The sequence below is a fragment of the Chlorocebus sabaeus genome, chromosome 14 (assembly GCF_047675955.1).
Source record: "Chlorocebus sabaeus isolate Y175 chromosome 14, mChlSab1.0.hap1, whole genome shotgun sequence".
NCBI lineage: Eukaryota > Metazoa > Chordata > Mammalia > Primates > Cercopithecidae > Chlorocebus > Chlorocebus sabaeus.
This window is the reverse complement of record NC_132917.1, coordinates 26,098,158-26,125,683: the sequence shown is the minus strand read 5'-3', so window position 1 is coordinate 26,125,683 and position 27,526 is coordinate 26,098,158. Positions and strand designations below refer to the sequence as shown.

Below are 27,526 nucleotides of genomic sequence, written 5' to 3'. Positions count from 1 at the left end.
AAATAAATAAATAAATAAATAAATAAAATGCTTTCTTCTCTTTGCACCTTGCCTTACCTGGAGACTGGAAGATAAACGGTGAGCTCGATATTTAAGGAAGAAGTTCACCAGTTTATACAAGTCATCTTCACTTTCAATTCCAAGGGCCTGGGGCAAAAAACAGGATGGTTGCTCAAACATCCCATCAAAGAGGCCACGGACTTGGGCAGCTGACGGATGCTCAGCTCCTAAGAGCAGGAGGCTTGGCTTGTGGAGGGCATTCATCCAACGCTGGGAAGCGACTGTGAACTTGGGGACACACACATCAGAACACACAGAAACAATGCTCATAGAGCCAGGAACTGCTCCAGATGGATCCCTGGCTGTGAGGGTACCAAGTGGGGCTGCACCAGATCTGAGTTTGGGGGTGTTGGGGAGACCAGGTCTGAGTTTGGGGGTGTCGGGGAGACCAGGTCTGAGTTTGGGGGTGTCGGGGAGACCAGGTCGGAGTTTGGGGGTGTCGGGGAGATCAGGTCGGAGTTTGGGGGTGTCAGGGAGACCAGGTCTGAGTTTGGGGGTGTAGGGGAGAAACTACAACCTGAGAGGAAGATGCTAGTAGGGGAAGGGGCAGGGCTGGGAGACACGGCAGCGAGTCTGAGGCCAGTGTGTTGTGTGGAGAGCAGGTTAAGGGAAGGATGTGATAGGGAGCAGGGGAAGCCCCGGGAGACCCTCATCCACTGCCAGGGTTGAGGCAATGGCAGGGCCATCTGAGAACACAGCTGGCTTCAGCCCTGCCTGTGTCCTCCCAGCCCCGTGGGACTCACGGAGAAGATGGCGTCCAGCCTCAGCAGATAGCATTCATTCTGCTCCAGGGGCAGGAGAAGGCTCAGCAGCTTGCTCTCTATGAGGAACCCCTGGGGAGAAGGAAGAAGGCATCTCCTGTCGGGGAAATGATTCAGGAGCGAGCCCCAGGGTCTGCAGCTGCCCGCTGTGTAACACTCCAGGGACCATGCCATGGAGCAGACACACAGGGATGGGAGCCAGCAGTGGGCCCCAGCAAAGCCTTCTCGGGGTGCCCATCAGCACCCCCCTCCCCAGGGAGCAAGGCCAGGGACAAGCAAGGCCAGGGACAAAGCCCATCCTCACCACAGACTTAGCTTTTCCCACCCAGAAGGGCACCAACCCACCTCACCCACAAGCCACTGGGCAAACTCCTGAGGCCCCCACCACAGTCCAAAGCTGACCCAGTCACAGGCTCCTGCTTCACTCATAGTCTTGTCCCCAAATATCTACAGAACACAGCAGCAGGACAGGGAGGCACGGAGGGCAGTGGGCACCCCAAACCAAAACACGGCACACATGTGGTGGAGGGGAGAGGGCGGCTGAGCAGACACGGTGCCTACTCTGAGCTGGGATGCCTGGGGGAGGGCTCCATGGGGAGGTGGTCTCTGCATCTAGCTGCAGGTTCAGAGGGCAGAACCTGCCACCTGACCCGTTCAGCAGCAGCTGCCCTGAGTGGCAGGAGCCAGCCAAAGGCAACTGCCCCCACTATCCCAAAAGAACACCCACTTCAGAACTATAACATCCAAACCAACACTGCCCATGTTTGATCAAAACCCAACTTCCAGCTGAACCAGCTCAATGCAGCTTTTATTCTAAGTCTAATCATATTTGCTAACACACAATGCAAACATCCAAATCCTAACATACCCAGAGTAACCCCCAACACGAGCCCCTGAGAAGGGCCATGTCAGTATGGCCATGTCACTTAGCAAGTTGGTTCATGGAGGTGAGCTGGTGCCACTTCTGTCTCAGAAGCAGCATCATTTTAAGCTGGCAGGAGCCCTCCAGCTGGCCTGAACTGTGCCATGCTGACCAACCAGGGTTAGACCCATTTTCCAGCTGGGCCAGCTGAGAGGCAAGCCCTCTGTGAACTGGCCCTGAAATCCAGGGGCCACCCCAACTCTGCTCCTCAGGCCCCAACCCTGGGCTTGGCCAGGGGAGGACTGGCCCATTCCTGACCCCAGGCTAGCACTGACCCAGCAGAGGTCTCAGAAGCTGCACACCCCCGTGAGTCGCTCTGCTGCAGCCCCTGCCTGGCCTTACCGACTCGTCACACAGGAGCATCAAGATCTTCTTGGTAGTTTTTTCAGAAATTTGCTTCGGCAGGTCCAGGTAGGACTCTGGTTCCGAGGCAGCCTCTTCTGCCTCCTCCTTTTCTGCAGACGGGTCAGCGGGAGGAGAGAGAGAAAGAAAAAGAAGATTTCTGGACCTAGCTGACTCTGAGAAACAGTCAGATGGCTTTCCTTGAAAAAATGTACCTCTCAAAAAGCCTCTGTGAGGCATTCTCACAGTCTCTTTATGATGAAAAAAGCCTATTACGTAGGGGGAAGGAGGGCTAGGGGGTCGGAATCAGAGACTACCTGGAGAACTCGGCCATTCCCAGCCAGCCTGCAATGTCCTACTTTTCCAAATTGCATCTGCCTGGAAACATCATACTCAAAATCCAGCCATGAACCAGGGAGTGGGAGGGAGAGTGTGAGACCGTCTATTCTTATTTCAGAGATGATCTAGCAAGTGGTTATATGGTTTCTAAACCTGCGACAGATTAGATAGAAGCAGCCAACTCAAAGCAGGGGCGGGTGGCTGTGCACATTCACAGACACATTTTTTTTTTTTTTGAGACGGAGACTTGCTCTGTCGCCCAGGCTGGAATGCAATGGCGTGATCTCGGCTCACTGCAACCTCCGCCTCCCAGGTTCAAGCGATTCTCCTGCCTCAGCCTCCCAAGTAGCTGGGATTACAGATGCCTGCCGTGACACTAGCTAATTTTTGTTTTTAGTAGAGACAGGGTTTCACCATGTTGGTCAGGCTGGTCTCGAACTCCTGACCTCATGATCCTCCCATCTTGGCCTCCCAAAGTGCTGGGATTACAGATGTGAGCCATTGCGCCCAGCCTATTTTTATTTTTATTTTTATTTTTATTTTTTTTGAGATGGAAGCTCACTCTGTTGTGCAACCTGGAGTGCAGTGGTGCAGTCTTGGCTCACTACAAACTCCACCTCCTGGGTTCAAGCGATTCTCCTGCCTCAGCCTCCCGAGTAGCCAGGATTACAGGCGCACGCCATGACCGGCTAATTTTTTGTATTTTTAGTACAGATGGGGCTTTGCCATGTTGGCCAGGCTGGTCTCGAATTCCTGACCTCAGATGATCCGCCTGCCTTGGCCTCCCAAAGTGCTGGGATTACAGGGGTGAGAAATCCTATACTCTCGGCTCTGTCCACTGAAAAGGCCTAGAAACAACAGCCAATCCAAAACAATGAACACCCAGCAGCCACAGTGTGGTTTCTAAATACCATTCCCTGGGCAGGCATGGTGGCTCATGCCTGTAATCCCAGCACTCTGGGAAGGAATCGCTTGAGCCTAGGAGTTTGAGACCAGCCTGGGCAACATGGCAAATCCCTGTCTCTACAAAAATTACAAAAATTAGCTGGCCATGGTGGCATGAGTCTTTGGTCCCAGCTACTGGGGAGGCAGAGGTGGGAGGATTGCTGAAGCCTGAGAGGCAGAGGTTGCAGTGAGCCAAGATCCCACCAATGCACTCCAGCCTGGGTGACAGAGTGAGACCATCTAAAAAAACAAAAAATCCCTATTTAAAAGGACCAGGGGATCCTTGGAGAAATGACTGATTCCAGACTTGAGGCAGGTAAAGTATAATGTGTGCCTTGAACACCTGGCCATCCTGGAAAGCCAGGACGCTATTAAACAAAAAACTACTAGGGCTGGCCAAGCGCAGTGGCTCACACTTATAATCCCAGCATTTTGGGAGGCTGAGGTCGGGGGATCAGGAGGTCAGGAGATGGAGACCATCCTGGTCAATATGGTGAAACCCCATCTCTACTGAAAATACACAAAATTAGCCAGGTGTGGCAGTGCACACTTGTAGTCCCAGCTACTCGGGAGGCTGAGGCAGGGGAATTGCTTGAACCCAGGAGGCAGAGGTCTCAGTGAGCCGAGATCGTGCTACTGACCTCCAGCTTGGCAACAGAGAAAGACTCTGTCTCAAAAATAAATAAATAAATAAACAAACAAATAAATAAATAACTACTAGGGCTGAGTCAAAAGGACCTAGAAGCCAATGTGAAGATTTCCACTAGCCAAAGATGGAAGAATTTGAGCCTCAGTAAGGATAATTACTTTTGTAAACTAAAATACATCAAATTTGTTTAAATTCATGCATTCATAATATTTTTTAAAAACTCATTGGTACCTTTGGAAGATGCTAGAGGACCAACCCATTATTTTGAAAGTTGGTCAATAAGAAAAAATAAGCATCTATCCTGCTTTTCGTATACAGACTATCTCAGGGTAGCAAATTGCTGATGAAGGAAAGGTTTTCTTTTAAGAAGTATTCTAACTGTTAAATAAAGACACAAGAATAGAATTTAACATATCACCATTTTGCAATTCCTAATACAGTTCATGGATCTTAGACAATGATTAGCAATGGTTGCTAACATCACAAAAAGAGAGACAATTTAACATTAGTTTATCCCGATGGAGGTACTACACAGTAGTGTACTTAGCAAAAATAAATTGGACCTGCACCTGATCAAGTTTCTAGACCTAACTGCCAGTTTATAATACAGGGGAGAGAGCAAAGCTATAAATTAGAGGAGACTTACAAGCTATATCCATAATCATACTCTACCACCTCCTAGCTATGGGATTTCTTCCCCCTCCTCCCTAGACTACCTCTAACGTGACTGGCTTAACCTGATGTTCTCAGGGGGCTCCTCCAGCTCTAAGGTTCTACGACAACGTTCTAGTCACCTGTGTGCATGAGCATTTCTTCTACTATCTGCATGGCGGACTTCTGGGGCTGCTGAGAAATAGGCCCAACATTCTTTAGGAACCAGAAATCAGGTGCTGTCCAGGGAAGCCCCAGATGATGGGTGTGGATGATCCTGTCCACATCAAAGGCTCTGGCTATTAGATCCTTCGCCTCCTCTTCATTCATCAGCCAAATCTCCCGAAACTTCTCATCATCAATAAGAGCAAAATGCCTGTGAAGGAGAGTCACAGAGCATGACCAGCTGACCCCAGGGCCTGGCCAGGGTCCCCTCAATTGGCAGCAGGGCAAGAACATGAAAAGGAGCTGTGCTAATTCCTGGGCGTGGCTCCATCCCTGGGCAGCTGATTCCCACTTACAGTAAACTAGAAGCCATCCCAACACATCTCAAGAAAAGGCAGGTGATATGCAAGTGAAGGACCAGGGGAACACACCACAAAGGGTTAACTAATGCCTGGTCCAACTCCAAAATAGCTGGCGATATCAAGTCCAACGAAATCACAGCCTGTACAAACTCCATCCCCGCCACCTCTATGCTAGGACAAGTGCCTTAGGACCAAGTCCTTAAGATACCGCATGGCTTTTTGTAGCTCCTTGAATTGCAACACAAGACGTTTGTAGTCCAAGGTTAGAGACTGGTTCTCCTCCTGAAACTGCTTTATTTGCTTGGCATATTTTGATCTCAGATTGTTAAGTATATCATGCAGGCTGGTTGAAGGGAAAAAAAAAAGTTAGTCTGCAGCTGAACAGAAGGTCGGACGTATGTTGCTCTCACCACCTGATTCAGCTCTACAACAAACCCAGGAGCAGATTTGTGGAAGAGCAGAAAACCCTCCCATATATTCCAAAACACAGATCCCATTTTGATCAACAAAAGGAAGGCAACAGGAGGTCATGGGACAGCCCAAAACGAAATGCATTGAAAACAATCCAAAGCCCATAGCCACCAAGAGGCAGCCTCCTACTCAAGACTGAGGACAGAACCTTCTTCGCAACGCATCATTTGTCAGAATGCCCATGCCCATACCTAGGGCCAGCCTCACATATTTAAATAATCTATCTCGGCCGGGTGCGGTGGTTCAAGCCTATAATCCCAGCACTTTGGGAGGCCAAGGCGGGGGAATCACGAGGTCAAGAGATCGAGACCGTCCTGGCTAACACAGTGAAACCCCGTCTCTACTAAAAATAATAAAAAATAAAATTAGCCAGGTGTGGTGGCGGGCACCTGTAGTCCCAGCTACTCGGGAGGCTGAGGCAGGAGAATGGCGTGAACCCGGAAGACGGAGCTTGCAATGAGCTGAGATCGCGCCACTGCACTCCAGCCTGGGCGACAGAGCAAGACTCCGTCTCAAAAAAATAAAAAATAATAATAAATAAATAAATAATCTATCTCAACTATTTCATTGTCATGACTTAGATGTTTAATTCAATTATGAAGCAAGGAAAATTTAAAGAAAAAAATGCATATCGCAAAAGCCTATGATACATAAATCTTCCAGCCTCAAAGTGCTGATACCGTTAACAGGTCCAGTAACTCATTCATTCATTCATTCACTCATTCACTTATCATTAAACAAGCATGAAATGCCACTTTCGCGCAAGGATATGTTGAAAGACAAAGATGAATACAAAGATATGTTTCAATACTATCTTTGACAGGTACTATCAGTCTAGTCAAAAACAAAGACAAACGTTAATTACAGTACAGCATGGCAAGTGCTATAGGAGAGTTTTATGCAGGATGTCAGGGGAGCCCACAGGTGAGGCATCTATCTTACCCAGGCTTGCAAGGGAGGGGATGGTCCAAAATTTCCAGAACAGCAAGAGGCAGTTAAAACCTGTCCAATAGCACTGTGAATTCAGGCATGGCACAGCTCACCATCTCACTGCTAACAGGAGCTCTGTGCATGGAAACTTGGCCCATAAAATATGCATGGCAGGCACAATTTTTAGACCCAGGTCCATATTTCAGACTTCAAACTGCTACAGAGGTGTCTCTTATCAGTGTCTCATTCACACAGTAACAGAGAAGTTGAAGGCCAACATATTTTAAGTTTAGAAATTCTAAAAACAAAATTTTCCCTCTCCTAAGCATTATTCTGAAATGATCAAAATGCCTCTCAAATGCAAACATTCATCATTCATATTTTCATCATCAAGAAAATGCAAAACAAAGTAGTTACCTTAGTCTCTGATAAAAAGAAACAGCTAACCCATTTTCTTAACTACAGCATTCAAGGCGGCTTTCCAAGCACAGAAGTAAAAACAAGTAGTCATTCCAAAGTGGTTTTTTTCCCCAATGTCATGCAGTAAAGGAGTTCCTATGTGTCATCTAATTACAAAAGCTACCAAAACAAACTCCAGATGCATACTGAAGGTCCGGGCAAGATAGCAGGAGAGGAAGTCAACAGGGAAGAATGGTTGCAAGAGGAGGTTCAACAAAAAGTCCAGAGTCCTTAGCGCCTGGAAGCTAGAGATGCAGAGGAGTAAGGCTGGAGAACTGGAAACAGGGAGCAGAGGCACGTCTGGTTTCAGAAACTGTGCCCTGGAAATGACAGGGCCTCTCCAAGCTGAACTGTTACCTTGGCAGTTCCAGGTAAATGAAAGGTGAGCTCAGGATTGGGGATATGAAGTTGGTAGTCATCAACAAAAAGGGGATATTCAAAACCATGAGACTGAGGTGTGTGGCAGATGAAATAAAAATTAAAAGCAATAGTAAGGCCTGGGTCTTCTAGATTACCTTATCTAGATACTCAAGACATATCAAGCAAGGAAAAGCAGAACCACCAAAGGAAACAAATAAATTAAGAAAGAAGAGCAAATATTTTAGGGTCACTTAAACCGAAGAAGAAAACCCAGTATCCAATCATAATAGGATGAGGCCTGAGGAGAAGTCACTACGTTTGGCTAGAAGGGCATCATTGGTATCTTACTGTGGGAAGTTTTTGTACAATCCTGGGGTCATAGGTTGCTACCGCTTAAATGTAACTCCTCCAAAATTCAGTGTTGTCAATGTGATAATATTAAGAGGTGGGGCCTTTAAGAGGTAATGAGGCCATGAGGGCTCCCGCATCATGAATGGGATTATGGGATTAAGGCCCTTATAAAACAGGCCTCCCAAAGCCTTAGGCCAGCTTGCTCTCCCGTTCTGCTGAGTGAGGACACAGCGTCCCTCCCCTCTGAAAGATACAGCCCTCACTGGAAACTGAACCTGCCAGCCTTGATCTTGGCCTTCCCAGGCTCCAGAACTGTGAGAAATAGACTTTCATCTTTGTAAATTATCCAGTCTCAGGTAGTCTGTTATAGCAGCACAAACAGATATGTCAAATTATGAAATGTTGGGTGGTGATGAGGAGGAAAGGAAAATGGCAATGAAAGCAAGAGACGAAAAGATGGTGTTTAGAAACAGTAGTGTCCATTGAAGGGTTTTTCAGGCTGAGGGAAAGATGTCTGAGTTTGAAATAAGAGGGAAGATTCCACTCATCTCTCAGCCACACGCATCAAACCCAAGCTCTGCCTCAAGTCCCTCCTCCCGCCTCCCACCTTACGTGTTCTCTACACCCACTGTGTGACTTTCTGAATCCTACCTCCTTGCCTTCAGCCAGCCATTCCCAGCTGCCAGCACTGTCCACCTGGAGTCTCCTCTTAACTGCCTTTTGCCAGTTCATGTCCCCACCGCCTCCAGTATTTCACTTCTTTGGGAAGCTTTCCCAGGTGCCTCCTCACTGTATTGATGTGTGTCTTTCTTGGATGTTCCCCTATCTAGTATGGGGCTTATATAGTGGGAATTTTTTCATAAATATTGTCCCCTGACTATTCTTGTTTCTCAGATAATCAGGCTTAAGATGCCATCCCATTTATTCAGTATCATTTTCTGTGATAAGTAACTACCAAAATGTCAACTGATGTTCGTCTATACATTCAACATGTGTCCAAAATGTATGTATTACCAACCCACAAGTGGAAGAATTCATAAATAATAATAGGCTATTTGGGGTTTGGAGGGAAATCCTCAATCTTGTCTCCTTCTACAAGCAAGAAATCTTATTCCACTCTGGTCCTCAGAGCCTAACACAGTGGTCTGAAACTTAGAATGCAATTCCTAAAGGAAGAAAGGCAAGAAGGATGGGACTAAGGAGACAAGGAAGAAGGGAAGATGTGTGAGAAATTTCAAGCAATAGGTACCTTTCAATGAGCCATGGTATCTCCACAAAAGCAAACTGGCACATGTCATGAGTACTTAGGTTGGTATTATTTGCAAGGGAAAAAGGTTGGAAGCAATCTACACATCCATCATTAGAGACTGGTCAAATAAATCATAGTGCATCTATACAGTGGGTCGTAGCAGCTTAACAAACGGTGAAAGCTCTCTATGAACTGGGATGGAAAGGTCTTCAAGATACACGGCAGTGTGTACAGACTGCCATCATTTGCATAAAAGCAGATGGGGGATGAGAATATTTGTGTGGGCTTGTATATGCCTAATGAAATTCTGGAAGAGACAAACTGGTTACAGAGGTGGGAAAGAGGAACAAGATGAATGGGGATGGAAAATCTTTTGCTATGTTCTCTTTTCTTGGGGAGAGAAGGGGAACCACTTGAATGTATTAACTTCTCCAAAAAACGATTTTAATAAATGTTAGTTATATTTTTAATGGTTTCTACCCCTTCAATAGAAAAAAGTACATATCCATCCCTATTCTCAGCACAGAAAGCCCAGAAGAAAGACGCTCTGCATGCTAGCTTACCGATTGATCTTCCTCTTCTGCTGGGATTTAATCACTGTGCTTTCTTCATCTCTCTTCTTCAGCACCTGCAAGTTGTACTCTAATTTCTCTTGGTTTAGTTGATAAATTGCTTTCCTCTGCTGAAGCTGCTGCTCAAGAATCTAAAGTTTAAAAAGACTATACATATATATCTATGTGTATATATATGTGTATATATATATACACACACACACTAACTCTACACCTGCATCCTTAGTATTATATACACTAGGGTATTTAAAATGTCTTTTGGGAAACATGCTTTGTATAGGTAAATATTTACACAGACATACTTACATAGTCCTGCTTACGTATGTTTATTTACCTAACTATGCATCTCCATATTCAGATGCATTTATCTTTGTACCTACATTCATAAAGAATAAACAGGTAAAAGTATTGGTAGAAGTTTATACTGGAAGTATACAAAAATAAACTTTCCTACATTTATAAGCTTATCTGCCCTGTGAATTATACCTAAAATTGTACACAAATAAAGGTATGCTCTGCAAATATATATATTTTTTCACACACTAGTTGGCCCTAGCTTGTGGGCCTCTGATAAATTGTTCAAGTCATGTCAGAGGAACCTTAGGGACAAGTGCCTCAGCCTGCCTTCTTAGAAAATCTATCATGAGAGTCAAGTTAAAGGCCAACCACATAAAATACAAGTCAATGAACTGTAAGCTAAAATCTGTGTACCTAACGCCTAGAAAGATCACAGAGCTTTCAAGTCCAACTAACTCCGGTAACTTTCTCCGGACCCTTCAGAGATATGAGTAGCCCCGCTAAAAACACCATAGAAAAAAATATGGCCACAAAAACTTGAAATTTCCCCCACTTTGACCTTCCAGGGTGGAAGTGTTAGTGTTTAGCAACCCAGGTTCATTTAAAAGGAGGATAGACACAGTCATCCTTACTTTTTGGATTTCCATTAGCTGTATTCATTCATTCAGCAAATATTTATTGTGTGCCTAATCTGTGTCAGATACTTTTCGAGGTGCCGTTGCGAAAACATCAGTGAGAAAGGAGAGGCAGATAAACAAACACTAGTGATAAGAGGCAAGACAGAGGGAAGCCCAGACCATTATGGGACTAATGAGAGGAGCACTGTCCTTGGTCTTGAGGGACCAGGGAAAGCATCCCTGGAAGATGGTGTGTCTAGCTGAGACCTAGAGAATGTGCTGGAGTTACACAGGTCACACCTGAAGGGAGGGCACTCTAGAGAGAGGAAATAGCATATATGAGGCAAGGGGGGTAGGTGCTTTGGGAAAACCACAAGAAGTTTAGGATGTGAGGCACGAGGCAAGGAATGGTCAGAAATGAGGCTGACAGAGCAGCAGAGCCTTCCCAAGCTAGGAATTTAAAGCATTATCCTGAAGTCAAGGGAGGACCACTAAAAATGTTAAGCAGGGAAGGAAAATGGTTGGTCCAGTCACTGTAGAAAGATCACCCTGACAGGTTGTGAAAAAAAGATCAGAGAGAGGCAAGGCTGGAGGCTGGCATGCTCCTGCCTCTCCCGAGTGAAATGCAGGAATGGGGAAGGCAATCAAGTGGAATCAGAAACTCGATAAAACTGCCACGTGCGTGCCGTCTCCAGCCCCTGTCCCGTCTCCCTCTGTTAGGCTACAGACTCTGGCCCAGGAGTCAACAGAGGAAGTGATTCCAAGCGGCTATCACAGCCCACTCTGGGTCATACTCCAGGAGGGCTCCTGGCTAGGAGGTGATGCTCCTTTGGGTCAGGAAGCACATCATTTCCACGGTTGCTGTGGAATCCGGTGATCCCCACACACATTGTCATAGGGGGAATTAGTCAAGGATATTCTACATCACCACGGCAGGGATTTTTAAATCTCCATTATGAGATGAGTATTTGAATGTCTCCTTCAGAACAGAAGCCTGTAATATCTTTTAACAGATGGTGAATGAAGAACCATATGAGTCCCCAAGATCATAACTAATCCTACCTCTCAATTTCTCTACTTACTTATTTACCTTTTCTAGTTATACATTTTTCTTTGTAAAAACTTTTCCTGAGTGCAAAAGCAGTGTTTACTCATTGTAGAAAATTTGGAAAGTACAGCAAATGAAAAAGAAGACATAGGAGAAAGAAGCTGCAAGGCTACCCAAAATTCCACCCCCAAAGGCAACTTCTGTTAATGCTGGCATGTTTCCCTCCAGTGTCCTTTACATAGTTGGAATCAAACTATGTCTACAATTTTATATCCTAATTTCCTCCCTTAATATCACAACAACAATTTTTCAGGTTAGCAAAGTTTTATTAACATCATTTTAATGGTACAGAATACCTTTTTTTTTTTTTTTGAGGTAGAGTCTCGCTCACCCAGGCTGGAGTACAGTGGCATGATCTCAGCTCACTGCAACCTCCATTTCCCGGGTTCAAATGGTTCTCCTGCCTCAGCCTTCCAAGTAGTTGAATTACAGGCACGTGCCACCACCACGCCTGGCTAATTTTTGTATTTTTAGTAGAGATGGGGTTTCACCATGTTGGCCAGGCTTGTCTCAAACTCCCCACCTCAGGTGATCCGCCTGCCTCGACTTCCCAAAGTGCTGGGATTACAGGCTAGAATACTTTTATATACTATGCCGTTTTATCATATATGAAATATTTAATATGTTTACCATGTCATAATAATTTACCATTTCCCTACAGTTGTGTATGTGTGTGTATATATAGTTACATATACTGTTAATAATTTTCTTTACTATAAAATAATGCTGGGACAAATTATATATACAATTCTTGGGGTAGTTTGTTTCCTTATAGTAGATTCGTAGAAGTGAAATGACTAAGTCAAAAGTTCTCAATAAGTTGCTTTCCAAAGAGCAATGTATGGTTTATGCTCCCACTGGCCATGGGTGCAAGTGCTCACCTCACCCCATTCTGTCAGCACTGAGCATCGTGCCAGGCAGGCCCTGCAGCTCCAAGTGCAGGCCTGGCCCTTGGGTGGGGAACTTGGGGCAGGGCGGGGAGTTGCTAGAAGCTTCAACTACAACTACAAAGGACCCTTTCTGAGCCTGTTTAAAATTTAATTTTGAAATGTCTGACTTGCACAGTATATCCCCAAGGACCTATGGATGATGCCAACAGCACAGCCTCATTTCAGTGGCAGTTATCCGGGTGGTCCCAGGCTGAGTTGCTTTGGGCCCTGTCCCCTTCTAGGGATGGCCCTGAGTGTCCCCTGGGAAAGGGATTCTCAGCAGCTCTTCTTGCAAAGGTGCAATGATTTATGCCTCCATTCCTCAAATGAAACCAGCTCTGCCACTTCAAATGTTACCAGCCTTGGTCATCGTGAGTGAGTCAGGAATCAGAACACAAACCAGACATACACACATGAACTGAACATAAGGGAGGCCATTGGTCTATGAGGCAGCTCGGCACAAAAGTCCAATAGAAAAGCTCCACATGGGATGGAACCATCTGAGAACAGATGGGCACTCACAGAGAAGGAGGGTCTTCGGAACTGCTCTCCACTTGGGATGATGAGGAATGGCTGTTCCATCTTCCCAGGAACGGACCCATGTGGAGGCCCTGAGACCCAGAGTGCCTGAACGTCTGCTCCGATGATTTCCAGGGAGCCCTCCTTCTTCTCATGGCCTTGCAACAGTCCCCTATCTCTAAGACAGCATTTCCCAGACTTATTTGGCCATAGGATTGTTTTTATATTTACAGTACAACAAGAGCATGTGAACTATAAATGCAAAAGCTCTATCACATGCACGCTCATGTGAATTTCATTCTTAAAGGAAGGTTATTACATAATAATATGTATACGGATGGCTGGGCATGGTGGCTCATGCCTGTAATCCCAGCACTTTGGGAGACCAAAGAGGGAGGATTGCTTGAGGCCAGGAATTCGAGACCAGCCTGGGCAACAAAGTGAGAACCCATCTTCATACACACAAAAAAATTTAATTAGCCAGGCAAGGTGGCATGTGCCTGTAGTCCCAGCTATTCGGGAGACTGGGGTGCGAGGTTTGCTTGAGCCTGCTGGGAAGTTGAGGCTGCAGTGAGCTGAGATCATGCCACTGCACTCCAGTCTGAGCAACAGAGAAAGACCCTGTCTCCAAAAAAAAAAAAAAAAAAAAAAGGGAAAAAAGTAGGGGGAGTGGGTGGGCAAAGAACATGAACAACACTTTTCAAAAGAAGGCATACATGCAGCCAACAAGCATATGACAAAATGCTCCACATCACTAATCATTAGAGAAATGCAAATCAAAACCACAATGATATACCATCTCACACCAGTCAGAATGGCTATTATTAAAAAGTAAAAAAATTAAAAAAAAAACCCAGGAGATGCTGGTGAGGTTGCAGAGAAAAAGTAACGCTTATACACAGCTGGAGGGAATGTAAATTAGTTCAGGCATTGTAGAAAGCAGTGTGGCAATTCCTCAAAGAACCTAAAACAAAGCTACCAATTGACCCAGCAATCCCATTATTGGATATATACCTAAAGGAGTATAAATGATTCTACCAAAAAGATACATGCATGCATACGTTCATTGCAGCCTATTCACAATAGCAAAGACATGGAATCAACCTAGATGCTCATCAACGGTAGACTGGGTTTTTAAAATGTGGTACATATACACCATGGAATATTACGCAGCCATAAAAAAAGAACAAGATCATACGGTTTGACATAAAGGTTTAAAAAAAAAAAAAGAACGAGAATATGTCCTTTGCAGCAAGATAACTGGAGCTGGCGGCCATTATCCTAAGCAAACTAACATAGGAACAGAAAACCAAATACCGCATGTTCTTACTATAAGTGGGACAAACGAGAACACATGGACACAAAGAGGGGAACAGTAGACACTGGGGCCTACTTGAGGGTGGAGGTTGGGAGCAGGGAGAGGATCAATAAACTACCTAGCGAGTACTATGCTTATTACCGGGTAATGAAATAATCTGTACAGCAAACCCCTGTGACATGCAGTTTACCCATATAACAAACCTGCACATGTACCCTGAACCTAAAATAAAAGTTAAAAATACCTGTAATTGATTTTGCTAAATGTCTGTGCTTATTATTCAATTATCCAAAGACATTTTGCAAAGTTGCAGTTCATGTTCCCAGGACTAATGGCAAAACATGATGTTTGTGTTTTATGAGTCATCTATAACGATTACAGTCTAACCTGCCACAAAGTCCTTGTATGGTAAAGGTAGCATAAGTTTTCATAACACGTTCCCGCTTTGTCCTGGAGCAGCACAAGCTTCTCCACAGCTGCTTTTGGGGGTCATCTCTTGCTCATGGGCTCAGGAAAAGAGGCTGCCACCAATGTGCCAGCAGGATGGAAATTTAAAACAGCCTTTCCCTCTGGCCTTCTCTGCTGACTCCAGAGACTCCACTGGGCCTATTTACCCCAATCTCGACCCTAAGCTGGGCCTGCAGGATCCCATGTTGGAACCCGAAGACTGGCAATGTCATCTCAGGCCACACTCTTGCTCCCCCTTTCTGCCCCATCTCTTTCTCCTTGACACTATTTGTGTAGCTTGTTTTCTGTTTTTTGTTGTTGTTGTTGTTTTGTTGTTTTGTTTTGTTTTGTTTTGAGATAGAGTCTCGCTCTGTTGCCCAGGCTGGAGTGCAGTGGTGCAATCTTAGCTCACCACGAGTTCCGCCTCCCGGGTTCACGCCATTCTCCTGCCTCAGGCTCCAGAGTAGCTGGGACTACAGGCGCCTGCCACCACGTCCAGCTAATTTTTTGTATTTTTAGTAGAGACAGGGTTTCACCGTGTTAGCCAGGATGATCCTGATCTCCTGACCTCATGATCCGCCCACCTCGGCCTCCCAAAGTGCTGGGATTACAGGTGTGGGCCACCGCACCCGGCTGTAGCTTGCTTTCTTCCTCAATAGATTATAAGTTCCTTGAGGGCAGGGGCTGTACTTTGCTAATCTCTGTGCTTTGCACAATGTAATTTAATATAGTGTAAATAAATAACATATTTAATTTGGGGGGATTAATATTCTGGTATTAAAGGTAGCAGCCCCTTAATTTGAGCTGAACATTTTACAATCCTAAATGAGTGTATAAGGCCTACAGATAAAAACATTTGCTTCCTGCATCAAGAATTAAATGTTTCTAGCAGTTTTCTTTTAGGGTAGTGGGCAGGGGTAAGGAGTTTCCACCTAAGCACACAATGTTTACAGGCTCTCTTTGCTCTCCTATTAATAACATGACCTTTACTGGTAGTAAGCACTTGAACAGTAAGACTTCTTTTTACTTCTTGTACTTCACCCATCATGCAAGTCTATGTGTACTGTATCCTTCCCATTTTTGTGGTTTGCAAGAATTTTAGTTCCATATTTTAGAATTGATAGGGTGCTATGCATTAGTTGGGAAGAGCAAATTTGACGTTGAACTGCGTGTTACATCTTCTTAAAAAAATCAGTGCCATTTGGCTTGAATGTCTAGTGAAAGTACACTTAAGAGTCACTATGATAAAGTTCAACCTACCAAAACATTCCACATGTTGCCATATGGGTAGTCCCTGATTTGATGATTTTTCCCCCCAGTTACAGTGTGGAAAGCGGTGTAGGTAGCCTCAGTTTCCATCTGACACAGGAAAGAACTATGACGCAAAGGCACTGTGCCCCTTTCTGCCTGAAATGTCTCCATCTGTGCACATGCCACCGTCAGTCAACCCGGACAGGGACAGCCAGTGGAGCCAGGTCTCCCGGTCTCCCTGCCTCCCTGCCCCCCACTTCTCTGATCTCACTCTACCTCCTACACCCACCTCAGGATCTCCCCATGTCCTAGAATTTTTTGCTTCATTCAAGTATTTGGACATTGGATTAAGAACATGAAACTCCATATATCTCACTGAGGCTAGCAGTACATAGTTTTGTCACATAAATTATCACAGAACCAAGATAAATTCAGAAAGTTTAACAATAGCCATTTTCAGTAAAATTATATCAATGTACAGCCCACAGAAAGAGTGCTATTGTATTACAGACTTGTAGTGTTCTGTCAGTAACTCTCATATCTGTGACATTAATATGAGAAGGACCTGGGAAAATTCTCAAGACTAGTAAATACATTTGTAACCTAATGGGGTTTTTGATTTAACTTCATGATATCAACTGATAGGAAAAGAACTGAAACTCTAACAAAAGCTATGTGGAAAAGCTTTCATCTAACACCTTTTTCTACATAAAGACTGAAATGAATAGACCATACTTGAATATTAAGATGCAATTACATTACATGTACATGTAATTAGAGATACATTTTTTTAACTGGTATTGAAAGAGCCTAGGGGCTTGGAAAAAACTTTAGAAACCAGAAATAACCTCCTACTACTGCAGGAATTCTTCAACACCAAAGACAGACACAGTCATTCAGCCATTGCATATTTTGAGATAAAGCCATCTTTGTTTTGTGGAACGCCCTTCTGAATATTGGACAGTTCTAACTCTTAGAAGCTTCTTTCTGATAGTCAGAATTTGCCTCACTGAAATTTCCAACCATCAGTCAAGGGGCTGTTTGAAATAAGGGAAGAATATAGGCTTTTGAGCCAGACAGAACTGGATTTGAATCCAGGGTTTATCGTGTACTAGATATACAGCTTTGTCTCTAAGCTTCAGATTTCTGATGTATAAAATGCTGTTGGTGATGAAGATTAGAGTTCATTAAAGTGTCTGGAATATGGGAGAGACTCACTTGATGGCTGCCATTATTAGCAGTAGCTGTCCTAGCTTTGGTTCTTGGACATAGCCAACTTGCTCTAGGGACATTTTTCCTTTGCTAGAAGAAAATGGCTTCCAGACCTCTATAGTATCTTGGCAGTTTTTCTCTTTCTCTTCCTTTCTTTCTTTTCTTTTCTTTTCTTCTTTTCTTTTCTCCTTCCTTCCTTCCCTCCCTCTCCTCTTTCTTTCTTTCCTTCCTTCCTTCTTTCTTTTCCTTTCTTTCTTTTCCTTTCTTTCTTTTTCTCTCTTACTTTCTCTCTCCCTTTCTCTCTTTCTTTCTGACAAAGTCTTGCTCTGTTGCCCAGGTTGGAGCGCAGTGGTGTGATCACAGCTCACTATAGCCTTAAACTCCTGGGCTCAAGTGACCCTCCAACCTCAGCCTCCTGAGTAGCTGGGACTACAGGTGTGTGCTACCAGGCTCAGCTAATTTCTTTTTATTTTTTGCCGAGACACAGTTTCGCTATGTTGCCCAGGCTCGTCTCGAACTCCAGGTCTCAAGTGATCCTCCCTCCTCGGCCTCCCAAAGTGCTGGGATTACATGTGTAAGCCACCATGCTCAGCTCACCTCCACTGGTTTCTTAAAGAAAGCATCTCTGCATATATCCTGTACATGAGCTCCTTCAGATATGAATATTTAAAAGAAGGCAGATGATTAATAAATACATGCTGAAGGGACTACCTCTAGAATATCACAAGTAGTTGCTAAATAGGAAACATTCACAGGTGTTGGCCATCTGCTCCGCCACCCAGGCACCCTAGTGAGGACCAGCTGCTGCACCTGCACATCCTGCTCCAGCTTGATCTTGATCGTGTTATATTCTTCACAATCCCAGATCCTCTGCCTGTTCAGCTGCTTCTCATAGTCCTCCACTTTTTTCATGCGGTTGGTAAGGTACTCCAGCTAAAGGCACAGGAAGACAAGAGAAAAGTTAGGGACCATCCTTGCCCCACCTCAATCCTTTGGATGGCCTGACCAGCACGACACAGGGGAGAGTTTGGAAGTTTCATGGCTCCACAGGGAGTCTGGTGGCTTTCCAAAGTCCTAAATACCCAAGGCTTTTAGGACTTGGCTCATATTGCCTAATGGGGTCCTTACTCCAGAAACTCTAAGAGAAATGCTCCATTATGAAATTAAGCTCATCTCCTTGAAGTCTAAATATTTGAAAAAAAGACAAGAAATTATGCACAGACCCTGAAATCATATGTTTATATTTCTGAAAAGTCTATTGGATCTTGGTCGAGTCACTTCTTTGTTCTTTACAACTCTGAAATAAAGTGATCATAAAACACCCCTTAAAAATGTGTCTTAAAACACCTTGGGCCACGAATACTCACAGCTGGGTGAGATACCCAGTAAACAAAGGGGAAAGTGACGGGACCATGGAAAACACAGCAAGCTGTCTGGGTGGTACTCACCACCACCAAAGAGACAATCCCCATCTGCAAGGCCACACTGATTAGCTAGGAAGTGCAGTAATGAACACAGTAGTATTTAGCCACAGCAATTCTACTCAAGACACAAAAAGGTGGCCAGGTGTGGAGGCTCACGTCTATAATCCCAACACTTTGGGAGGCCAAGGCGGGCGGATCACGAGGTCAGGAGATTGAGACCATCCTGGTCAACATGGTGAAACTCATCTCTACTAAAAATACAAAAATTAGCATGGTGGCATATGCCTGTAATCCCAGCTACTTGGGAGGCTGAGGCAGGAGAATCACTTGAACCAGGGAGTTGGAGGTTGCAGTGAGCCAAGATCGCGCCACAGCATTCCAGCCTGGCGACAGAAGCGACACTCCATCTCAAAGAAAAAAAAAAAAGGCCAGGCACAGTGGCTCAAGCCTATAATCGCAGCACTTTGGGAGTCCGAGACGGGTGGATCACGAGGTCAGGAGATCGAGACCATCCTGGCTAACACGGTGAAACCCCGTCTCTACTAAAAAATCCAAAAAGTTAGCTGGGCAAGGTGGTGGGCACCTGTAGTCCCAGCTACTCGGGAGGCTGGGGCAGGAGAATGGCATAAACCCGGGAGGCGGAGCTTGCAGTGAGCTGAGATCGGATCACTGCACTCCAGCCTGGGCGACAGAGCAAGACTCTGTTTCAAAAAAAAAAAAAAAAAAATACAGAAAGGCTAGCGAATTCAGTCACAATAGAAATCACCCAGATCCCACAGATCACCCTTGACAGCCTCCACCCTTTACCTCTTTGGCATTATGAGCCTGAAGGGCCCGCTCCCATTTCTTCTTATTACTGGCCAGTAGCTCTTGGCGTTCCACCTCAAATGCTTTCTATGACCAAGAAGGAAAAAGACTCTTGCATCTGTTTTGATTGGGCAGGTCCTATCAGTGTCAAAGAACTTTTAGGTAACTGTATAAATGCTGTACCAACAACCACATAGTAAAAGTCAATTTCAAATGCAGACTTGCCAAGTCAATTTCAAATGAGACCAAATGGCTATGGAAGGAGCTGCATGGAAATTAGCTGTTATGAAGACGATATCCGAATGCAGACAGGAGATGTTTCAACAGTCCTGTGGCTTGGGAGGGAACTGGAGGAAGGCCAGTGCCCCTGTTGTCAGTCACACGGCAGGCCCTGGTGTGTAATTCAACTGACTACCGTTGATGCGTTGCCATGGTTGGGGGGCCCATGAAGCAAAGGCAGCATGAAGCTCACAAGGGTTAGGTTTGGGAATGCAGAAATAAGTCTCAAACAACCCAGAGAGAGAGAGGCCTCCACCCTCTTGGCTCTCTTCCATCTTGGAAAGGGCTAAATCTCAATCTCAATCTTCAACATTTCATTCAAATTCAAAATACTGATTCCTGAATCCTATGCAGCACTTCCCTTTGCCACTGTCTGCCCCAATTGCCATAAAGAAACAAAGAAATGCCTCATATAGGGTTTATACTTACGGAATGCTAATCCCCCTCTTTTATTCCCCAACCCCTTGCTCGTCTTATTTTCTTTCAAAACACTTATTACCACCTGTGAAATAATATATTTAGTAACTTGTTTATTGTCTAGCTGCCTCCTACTAGAATACAGGCTCCACCAGGAACTTTGTTTTGTTCATAGCTGCATCCCTAGCCCCCTGGAACAGTGCCCAGCATATAGCAGACATTTGATATGTACTTGTCAAATGAATGAATGAGTAAATAAATTAATAAAACCTGAGAGCAGAAACAGAAATCAGAGGACAGAGAAATCATCTAGGGCCCTCCTTAGATCATTAGGACAGACCTAGACCTCCTCCCAGGGGCCCCCCAAGAGCAGAAACCAGGTCTTTTCACACTGTTACCTCAATGTTATAGAGCTCCTCACGAAACGTTTTCATCACATTCTTCACCTGTTCTTCCATCCGCTCCAGAAGCAGGCAGATGTCATCTGACTGTTTCTTCAAATCCTTCACATACTGGTCATCCTTTGTTTTTAACTCCTAGAAAAAAGCATGGAAAAGGCTGGCCACAAACTGTCAGGAGCAGGAGGTGCCAAGCACTATCTCTAGACCCCTCTCACCAGAATCTGTCAATGCTAGGACATGAAACTGTACAAAGAGGGCTGGGCACAGTGGCTCACACCTATAATCTCAGCACTTTGGGAGGCTGAGGCAGGTGCTTCGGCTCAGGAGACCAGCCTGGATAGTATGGCAAAACTCTGTCTCTATAAAAAAATACAAAATTAGCCAGATGTGGTGATGCACGCCTGTGGTCCCAGCTACTTGGGAGGCTGAGGTGGGAGGATCTCTTGAGCCCAGAAGGTGGGGGCTACAGTGAGCCATGATTGCACCACTGCACTCCAGCCTGGGAGATGGAGTAAGACCCTGTCTCAATAATAATAATAATAATAATAATAATAATAATAATAATAATAATAATAAACTGTACAAAGAGAAAGTGGCTTCAGAAGAGTCTTAGAAGGCCTGAGATAAAGCACAGTAGATAGAGTGGAATGGGCTGTGCTCAGCGCAAAGCTTTTAACAAGCACCCAGGACCAAACCCCTCAATGTTATCACCTGCTGCAAATCTCCCTGCAAGCTCCCAGAAAGCCTAGAGTGTCCCAGCTGAGCAATTAATGTCCAGGTTCCAACACAGGAAAGTATCTACCGCAGACTAAGTTGCATTCTTTAACTAAGGACTAAACTCTGGAACAGCATTTGCTGTAAAAATACTACAGTCATGTGCCACGTAACAACATTTCAGTCAATGATGGACCACACATATGACAGTGGTCCCATAGGATTATAATACGGTATTTCTACTGTGCCTTTTCTGTTTAGATGCAGAAATACTTAGCACTGCGTTACAGTTGCTTACAGTATTCAGTACAGTAACATTCTAGACAGGTTTGTAGCCTGGGAGCCATAAGTTATATCATATACCCTAGGTGTGTAGTAGGTTATACCATCTAGGTTTGTGTAAGCACATTATGATGTTCTCACAACAATGAAATCAGACCTAACAATGCATTTCTTAAGTGACACATGACTATATTTCTAATAGATAGCTAATAATTCTACAATTATGACAAAGCTTTTACTTCTAAGTAAAAGTTTATCACTTGAAAAGACATCAAAATTGGAAGTTAAAATTATCTCTGTTCACAGATGACATGATCTTATATGCAGAAAAACTAAAGATTTCACACACACGAAAACCTGTTAGAACTTAAACAAATTCAGCAAAGTTGCAGGACACAAAATCAAAATTCACACTATTCACAATAGCCAAGAATTGGAATCAACCTAAGTGTCCATCAGCAGATGAACAGATAAAGCAAATGTGGTACATAGCCACAATGGAGTACTATTCAGCCATAAAAGAGAATGAGATCCTGTCATTTACAAAAACGTGGATGGAATTGAAAGGCATTGTGTTAAATGAAATAAGCCATGCACAAAAATTCAAACTTTGTATGTTCTCACTCGTTTATGGGAGCTAAAAATTAAAACAATTGAACTCATGGAGATAGAAAGTAGAATGATAGTTACAGAGACTGAGAAGTGTAGTGTGGGGGGTCAGGGAGGAATGGGGATGGTTAATAGGTACAAAAATACAGTTAGAATGAATAAGATCTAGTATTTGACAACACAACAGGGTGACTAAGGTCAGCTAAATTTATTGTACATTTTAAAATAACTAAAAGAGTGTAACTGGAATGTTTGTAACACAAAGAAATGATACATGCTTGAAGTGATGGATACCCCATTTACCCCAATGTGATTATCACACATTGTATGGCTGTATCAAAATATCTTATGTATGCCATAAATATATACACCTACCCATAAACGTTTTTAATTTTAAATTTAAAAAAAAGGTCAGGTGCGGTGGCTCACACCTGTAATCCCAACGCTTTGGAAGGTGGAGGTGGGTGGGTAATTTGAGGTCAGGAGTTCGAGACCAACCTTGGCAACATGGTGAAACCCTATCTCTACTAAAAGCACAAAAATTAGCTGGGCACGGTGATGTGCACTGTAATCCCAGCTACTTGGGAGGCTGAGGCAGAAGGATCACGTGAGCCCAGGAGGTGGAGGTTGTAGTGAGCCAAGATCAGTCTACCGCACTCCAGCCTGGGCAACAGAGCAAGACTCTGTCTCAAAAAAATTAAATTAAAAGTTTAAAAAATTTTTAATCAGTTGCATTCTTATATGCAAATAATGACCAATCCAAAATGGAAATTAAGAAAATAATCTATTTACCATAGTACCAAAAAGAATGAAATACTTAGGAATAAACTTAACCAAGTAGGCCTTGTACACTGAAAACTGTAAAACATTACTAAAAGAAATCAAAGAAGACATAAACAAATGGAAGATATCCTGTGCTTATGAATTAGATGACTCAATACTGTTAAAATGTCCACACTATACAAAATAATCTACAGATTCAATGCAATCCTTATCAAAATCCCAACATTATTTTTTGTGGAAATAAGAAAACCATCCTCAAATTCATAAAATTCAGAATCTCAAGGGACTCCAAATAGCCAAAATAATCTTGAAAAAGAACAAAGTTGGAGGCCCCACATTCCCTGATTTCAAAACACACTATAGACTGGGTGCAGTGGCTCATATCTGTAATCCCAGCACTTTGGGAGGCTGAGGTAGGTGGGTCACCTGAGGTCAGGAGTTCGAGACTAGCCTGACCAACATTGTGAAACTCCGTCTCTACTAAAAATGCAAAAATTAGCCAGGCATGGTGGTGCACGCCTGTAGTCTCAGCTACTCGGGAGGCTGAGGCAGAGGAATGGCTTGAACCCTAGAGACAGAGGTTGCAGTGAGCCGAGATCACACCACTGCACTCCAGCATGAGCGACAGCAAAACTCTGTCTCAAAAAAAAAAAAAATTACGAAGAGCAACAGTAATTAAAAGAGTGTGGTACTGACATAAAAATAGATATATAGACCAAGGGAACTAGAGAGTCCAGAAATAAACCCCTACATATATGACCAAACGGCTTTTGACAAGGGTCAAAATGGTAAATGAATGATATACAAACCCCCGCATCTATGGTCAAATGACTTTTGACAAGACTATACAGTGGTGAGAGAATAGTCTCTTCAACAAATGATATTGAGAAAACTGGACATTCACAGGCAAAAGAATGAAGTTGGGCCCTTACCTTATACCATACACAAAAATAACTCAAAATTGATTAAAGACCTAAAACTATTAAACTCCTGGAAGAAAATGTAGGAGACAAGCTTCTACACATTGGATTTGGCAATAATTTCTTGGATATGACACCAAAAGCCCAGGCAACAAAATCAAAAATAGACAAATGGGGCTGCACCAAACTCAGAAATGCTTGCACATCAAAAAAAAAAAAAATCAAGAATAAGAAGGCAATATATGGAACAGGAAATCATAATTGAAAATCATATATCTGATAAGGGGTTAATGTCCGAAATACATAAGGAACTTCTATAACTCAAAAACAACCCAAATTAAAAATATGCAAAGGATTTAAATAGACATTTCTCCAAAGATGATATACGAATGGCCAAGAAACACATGAAAAAGATGCGCAACATCTCTAATCATTAGGGAAATGTAAATCCAAACCACAAGGAGATATCACCTCACACTATCAACACGGAAACTATCACCAAAAACAGGATGTAAGTGTTGGTGAGAATACAGAGAAGTTAGAACCCTTGTGTACTGTTAGTGGGAATGTAAAATGGTGCAGTCATTATAAAAAACAGTACGGAGGTTCCTAAGAAAATTAAAAATAGAATTACCATATGACCCAGCCATCCTACATTTAAGTGTACATCCAAATAATTCAAAGAAGGATCTCAAAGACATACGTGTATACCCATGTTCACAGCAGTATTACTCATGATAGCCAAAAGGTGAAATCCAACCCAAATGTCCATTCACAGGAGAATGTATAAAACAAGATGTGGTATACATATGCAGTGAAATACTATGCAGCCTTAAAAAGGAAGGCAGTCCTGTCACGTGCTACAATGAAGTCCATCACACTAAGCCAAATATGCTAGTCACAAAAGGACAAATGCTGTATGATTTCACTCACAGGAAGACCTAATAGAGTAGTCAAAAATCACAGAAATGGAAAGTAGAAAGGTGATTACCAAGGGCTAGGGGGAAGGGGAAGAGGGAATTGGTGTCTAAGGGGCATAGAGTTTCCATGTTGCAAGATGAAAAGTTCTTAGAGATCTGCTGCATCTGAATGCTGTATACTTAACATGACTGAACTATAGTTTTTTGGTTTTTGTTTTGAGACGGAGTCTCACTCGCTTTGTCACCCAGGCTGGAGTGCAGTGGCGTGATCTTGGCTCACTGCAACCTTTGTCTCCCATGTTCAGGTGACCCTCCTGCCTCAGCCTCCCGAGTAGCTGAGATTACAGGCGTGTGCCACCACACCTGGCTAATTTTCATACTTTTAGCAGAGATGGGGTTTCACCATGTTGGCCAGGCTGGTCTCAAACTCCTGATCTCAAGTGATCTGCCTGCCTCAGCCTCACAAAGTGCTGGGATTATAGGCATGAACCACTGCACCCAGCCCATGAACTATACACTTTAAAATTGTTATGATGGCAAATTTAATGTTATGTGTTTCTTACCATCGTAAAGAAAAAAAAAAAAAAGAAAAGAAAAAGTTTATAACATGAGTTGTACAGGATTCTAAATAATGAAGTAAAAGGTTTCTACATTTTTCCATTCAGGAAAAACAAACCAGTAACCCAGCTAAATCCCAGGCAGATCCCCAGTGGCTGGGCTGGAGGGCCCGGGCCTCTTGCCTGCTGTAACTCGCTGATGAGCTTGTTCTTATCTTCTAAGAGGCCAGCACAGTGCAGCTGTTGGGTATTGAGCATTTCCCACAGCTCTTGGGGAATTCTCTTCTGCTTGCCCTCTTCCCACTTTGAGGTGATTTCGTCAAATTTGTCCTGGCTGGTCTTAACTTCATTCTCCAGCTTCTCAATTCTGCAAATACAAACATGCCAGCCATGCCAGCCCAGCTCCAGATGCTGCCTCCCAATAGAGCAGGTGTGTTCTCTAGAATCTCTAGAATATAAAACCCGGGTACTGGGCACTGCCCAAACACACCCACCCGAAATCAAACTCAATGCTGAGAAATCTTTTCGTTTAATGCTTGACTACAAGTAACTTAAGCTAAGTAAAGAAAATTACACATAGCAAAAACAGATCAACATTAAGGCTACACACACATACACACGCACACACGCACACACCAAGATCAGTTGGTCACCGGCTTCTGAGTAAGATGATAACACACAACAGTTAAACACAACTGGGTCTCTGGAGTCACAAGCTTATGTTCAAGTCCTGACTTGGCTCCTAACTGACTGTCAGCCTTTTAGATAAGTTGCATAACCTCTTCACGCCTCACTTTTCTCTTCTGTAAAATGGAGTGGATGAAAAGTATCTACCTTCATGTGGCTGGCTGTTGTCAGGATGAAATAAGATGATGCACACAGCACAGGTGCTCAGCGTGGGAGTCACTTAACACATGGTACTTAAATTATCAATTTTTTATTAGCAACATGATCTCAATTGTCTGGCTACTCCTCTCCCAAGTTACCAATAAATGACTAGTGGAATGTACAAATACGGAACCTCCACCACGAGGAATGGAAAATAGGGAGAGCCTTTCCATAAATTCCAAAGAATCTCTGTGACAGAGCACACCGGGGCTGGGGCGAGGTGGCAGGAAGGCAGGACAGCTGAGCTGGGGCCCCTCTGGAAACAGTGACTAGGATATCTCCCAGAGACTCTCTGCTCCTTGTAACAGACTAATCCTATGACAGCACCTCCAAACAAACTACCTGAGGAACCGAAGTCACAGTTTAAACATCCTGCAATCCTCTCTCCCTGTCCCATCCCACACCCACCCCACCTTCCAAGCTAAATTAAATTTAAATTTAATTGACTTTTTTATTTCAAGAAATGAGAAAGAGCTGTCAGGTCACCTTTCCACAGCACCCTAACCTTGTAACCTGCCACCTGGGACCTTCAGTGTTCCTCTGTGGCTAGAGGATGAGGCCTAACTCCTTGCATGACCTTCCCCGCCTTTCACAAGCCCACCCTGCTGGGAATCTGCCAACTCTGTTCCTGGTACAGCCCATAAAGGCAGTGGGAAGTTTCGAGAATAAAAGTCAACCACCTTTACTGGCAGAGCTGCTAACGTTGCTAACGAGGGAACTACTTATGCTGAACAACTAAAAATATTATTAAAATCGTCCCCTGTATGTATATGATGAGCCAAAATGGTCAAGTGGCTGCTTGCTTTCTTTCTTTTTAAAGACAGGGTTTCACTCCTATTGCCTAGGCTGGAGTCCAGTGGCACACTCTTGGCTCACTACAACGTCCGCCTCCTGGGCTCAAGTGAGGCTCCTGCCTCAGCCTCCTGAGTACTGGGACTACAGGTGTGCACGTGCCACCACACTCAGCTAATTTTTTGTATTTTTAGTAGAGATGGAGGTTCACCATGTTGGCCAAGCTGGTCTCGAACTCCTGACCTCAAGCAATCCGCCCGCCTCGGCCTCCCAAACTGCTGCGATTACATGCGTGGGCCACCCCATGCCTGGCCAAGTGGTTGCTCTTCTAATTGTTTAAGAAATTAATTGAAGAACAATCCAAAGTTTAAATGAGGACCTGCAATCCGTCTACTTCTGTGTACAAACCAAAGAAGTTTAATTCTTCTAAGCCGCTATGCCTCCCCG

At 44.0% G+C, this 27,526-nt stretch overlaps 1 protein-coding gene across 5 annotated transcripts in view; it reads right to left on the bottom strand.

Annotated features, from left to right (window-relative positions):
• DRC1 (dynein regulatory complex subunit 1) overlaps positions 1-27,526 on the bottom strand; it is a 55,164-nt gene that overhangs the window by 6,438 nt on the left and 21,200 nt on the right. For 3 of the 5 annotated variants that reach the window (XR_012095236.1, XM_073022863.1, XM_073022865.1), the window contains exons 4-13: positions 25,583-25,766; positions 20,612-20,749; positions 19,518-19,604; positions 18,097-18,219; positions 9,580-9,719; positions 5,405-5,539; positions 4,813-5,045; positions 2,086-2,198; positions 804-893; positions 58-288 (exon numbers count right to left, since the gene is read on the bottom strand). Coding sequence is in view for 4 of the 5 variants with exons in the window: in XM_073022863.1 (XP_072878964.1) it covers positions 58-288; positions 804-893; positions 2,086-2,198; positions 4,813-5,045; positions 5,405-5,539; positions 9,580-9,719; positions 18,097-18,219; positions 19,518-19,604; positions 20,612-20,749; positions 25,583-25,766 (1,474 nt within the window). In the remaining variant the exon portion in view is untranslated. The remainder of the gene's footprint in view (positions 1-57; positions 289-803; positions 894-2,085; positions 2,199-4,812; positions 5,046-5,404; positions 5,540-9,579; positions 9,720-18,096; positions 18,220-19,517; positions 19,605-20,611; positions 20,750-25,582; positions 25,767-27,526) is intronic. The other 2 variants (XM_038006675.2, XM_073022864.1) reach the window with 2 other exon arrangements.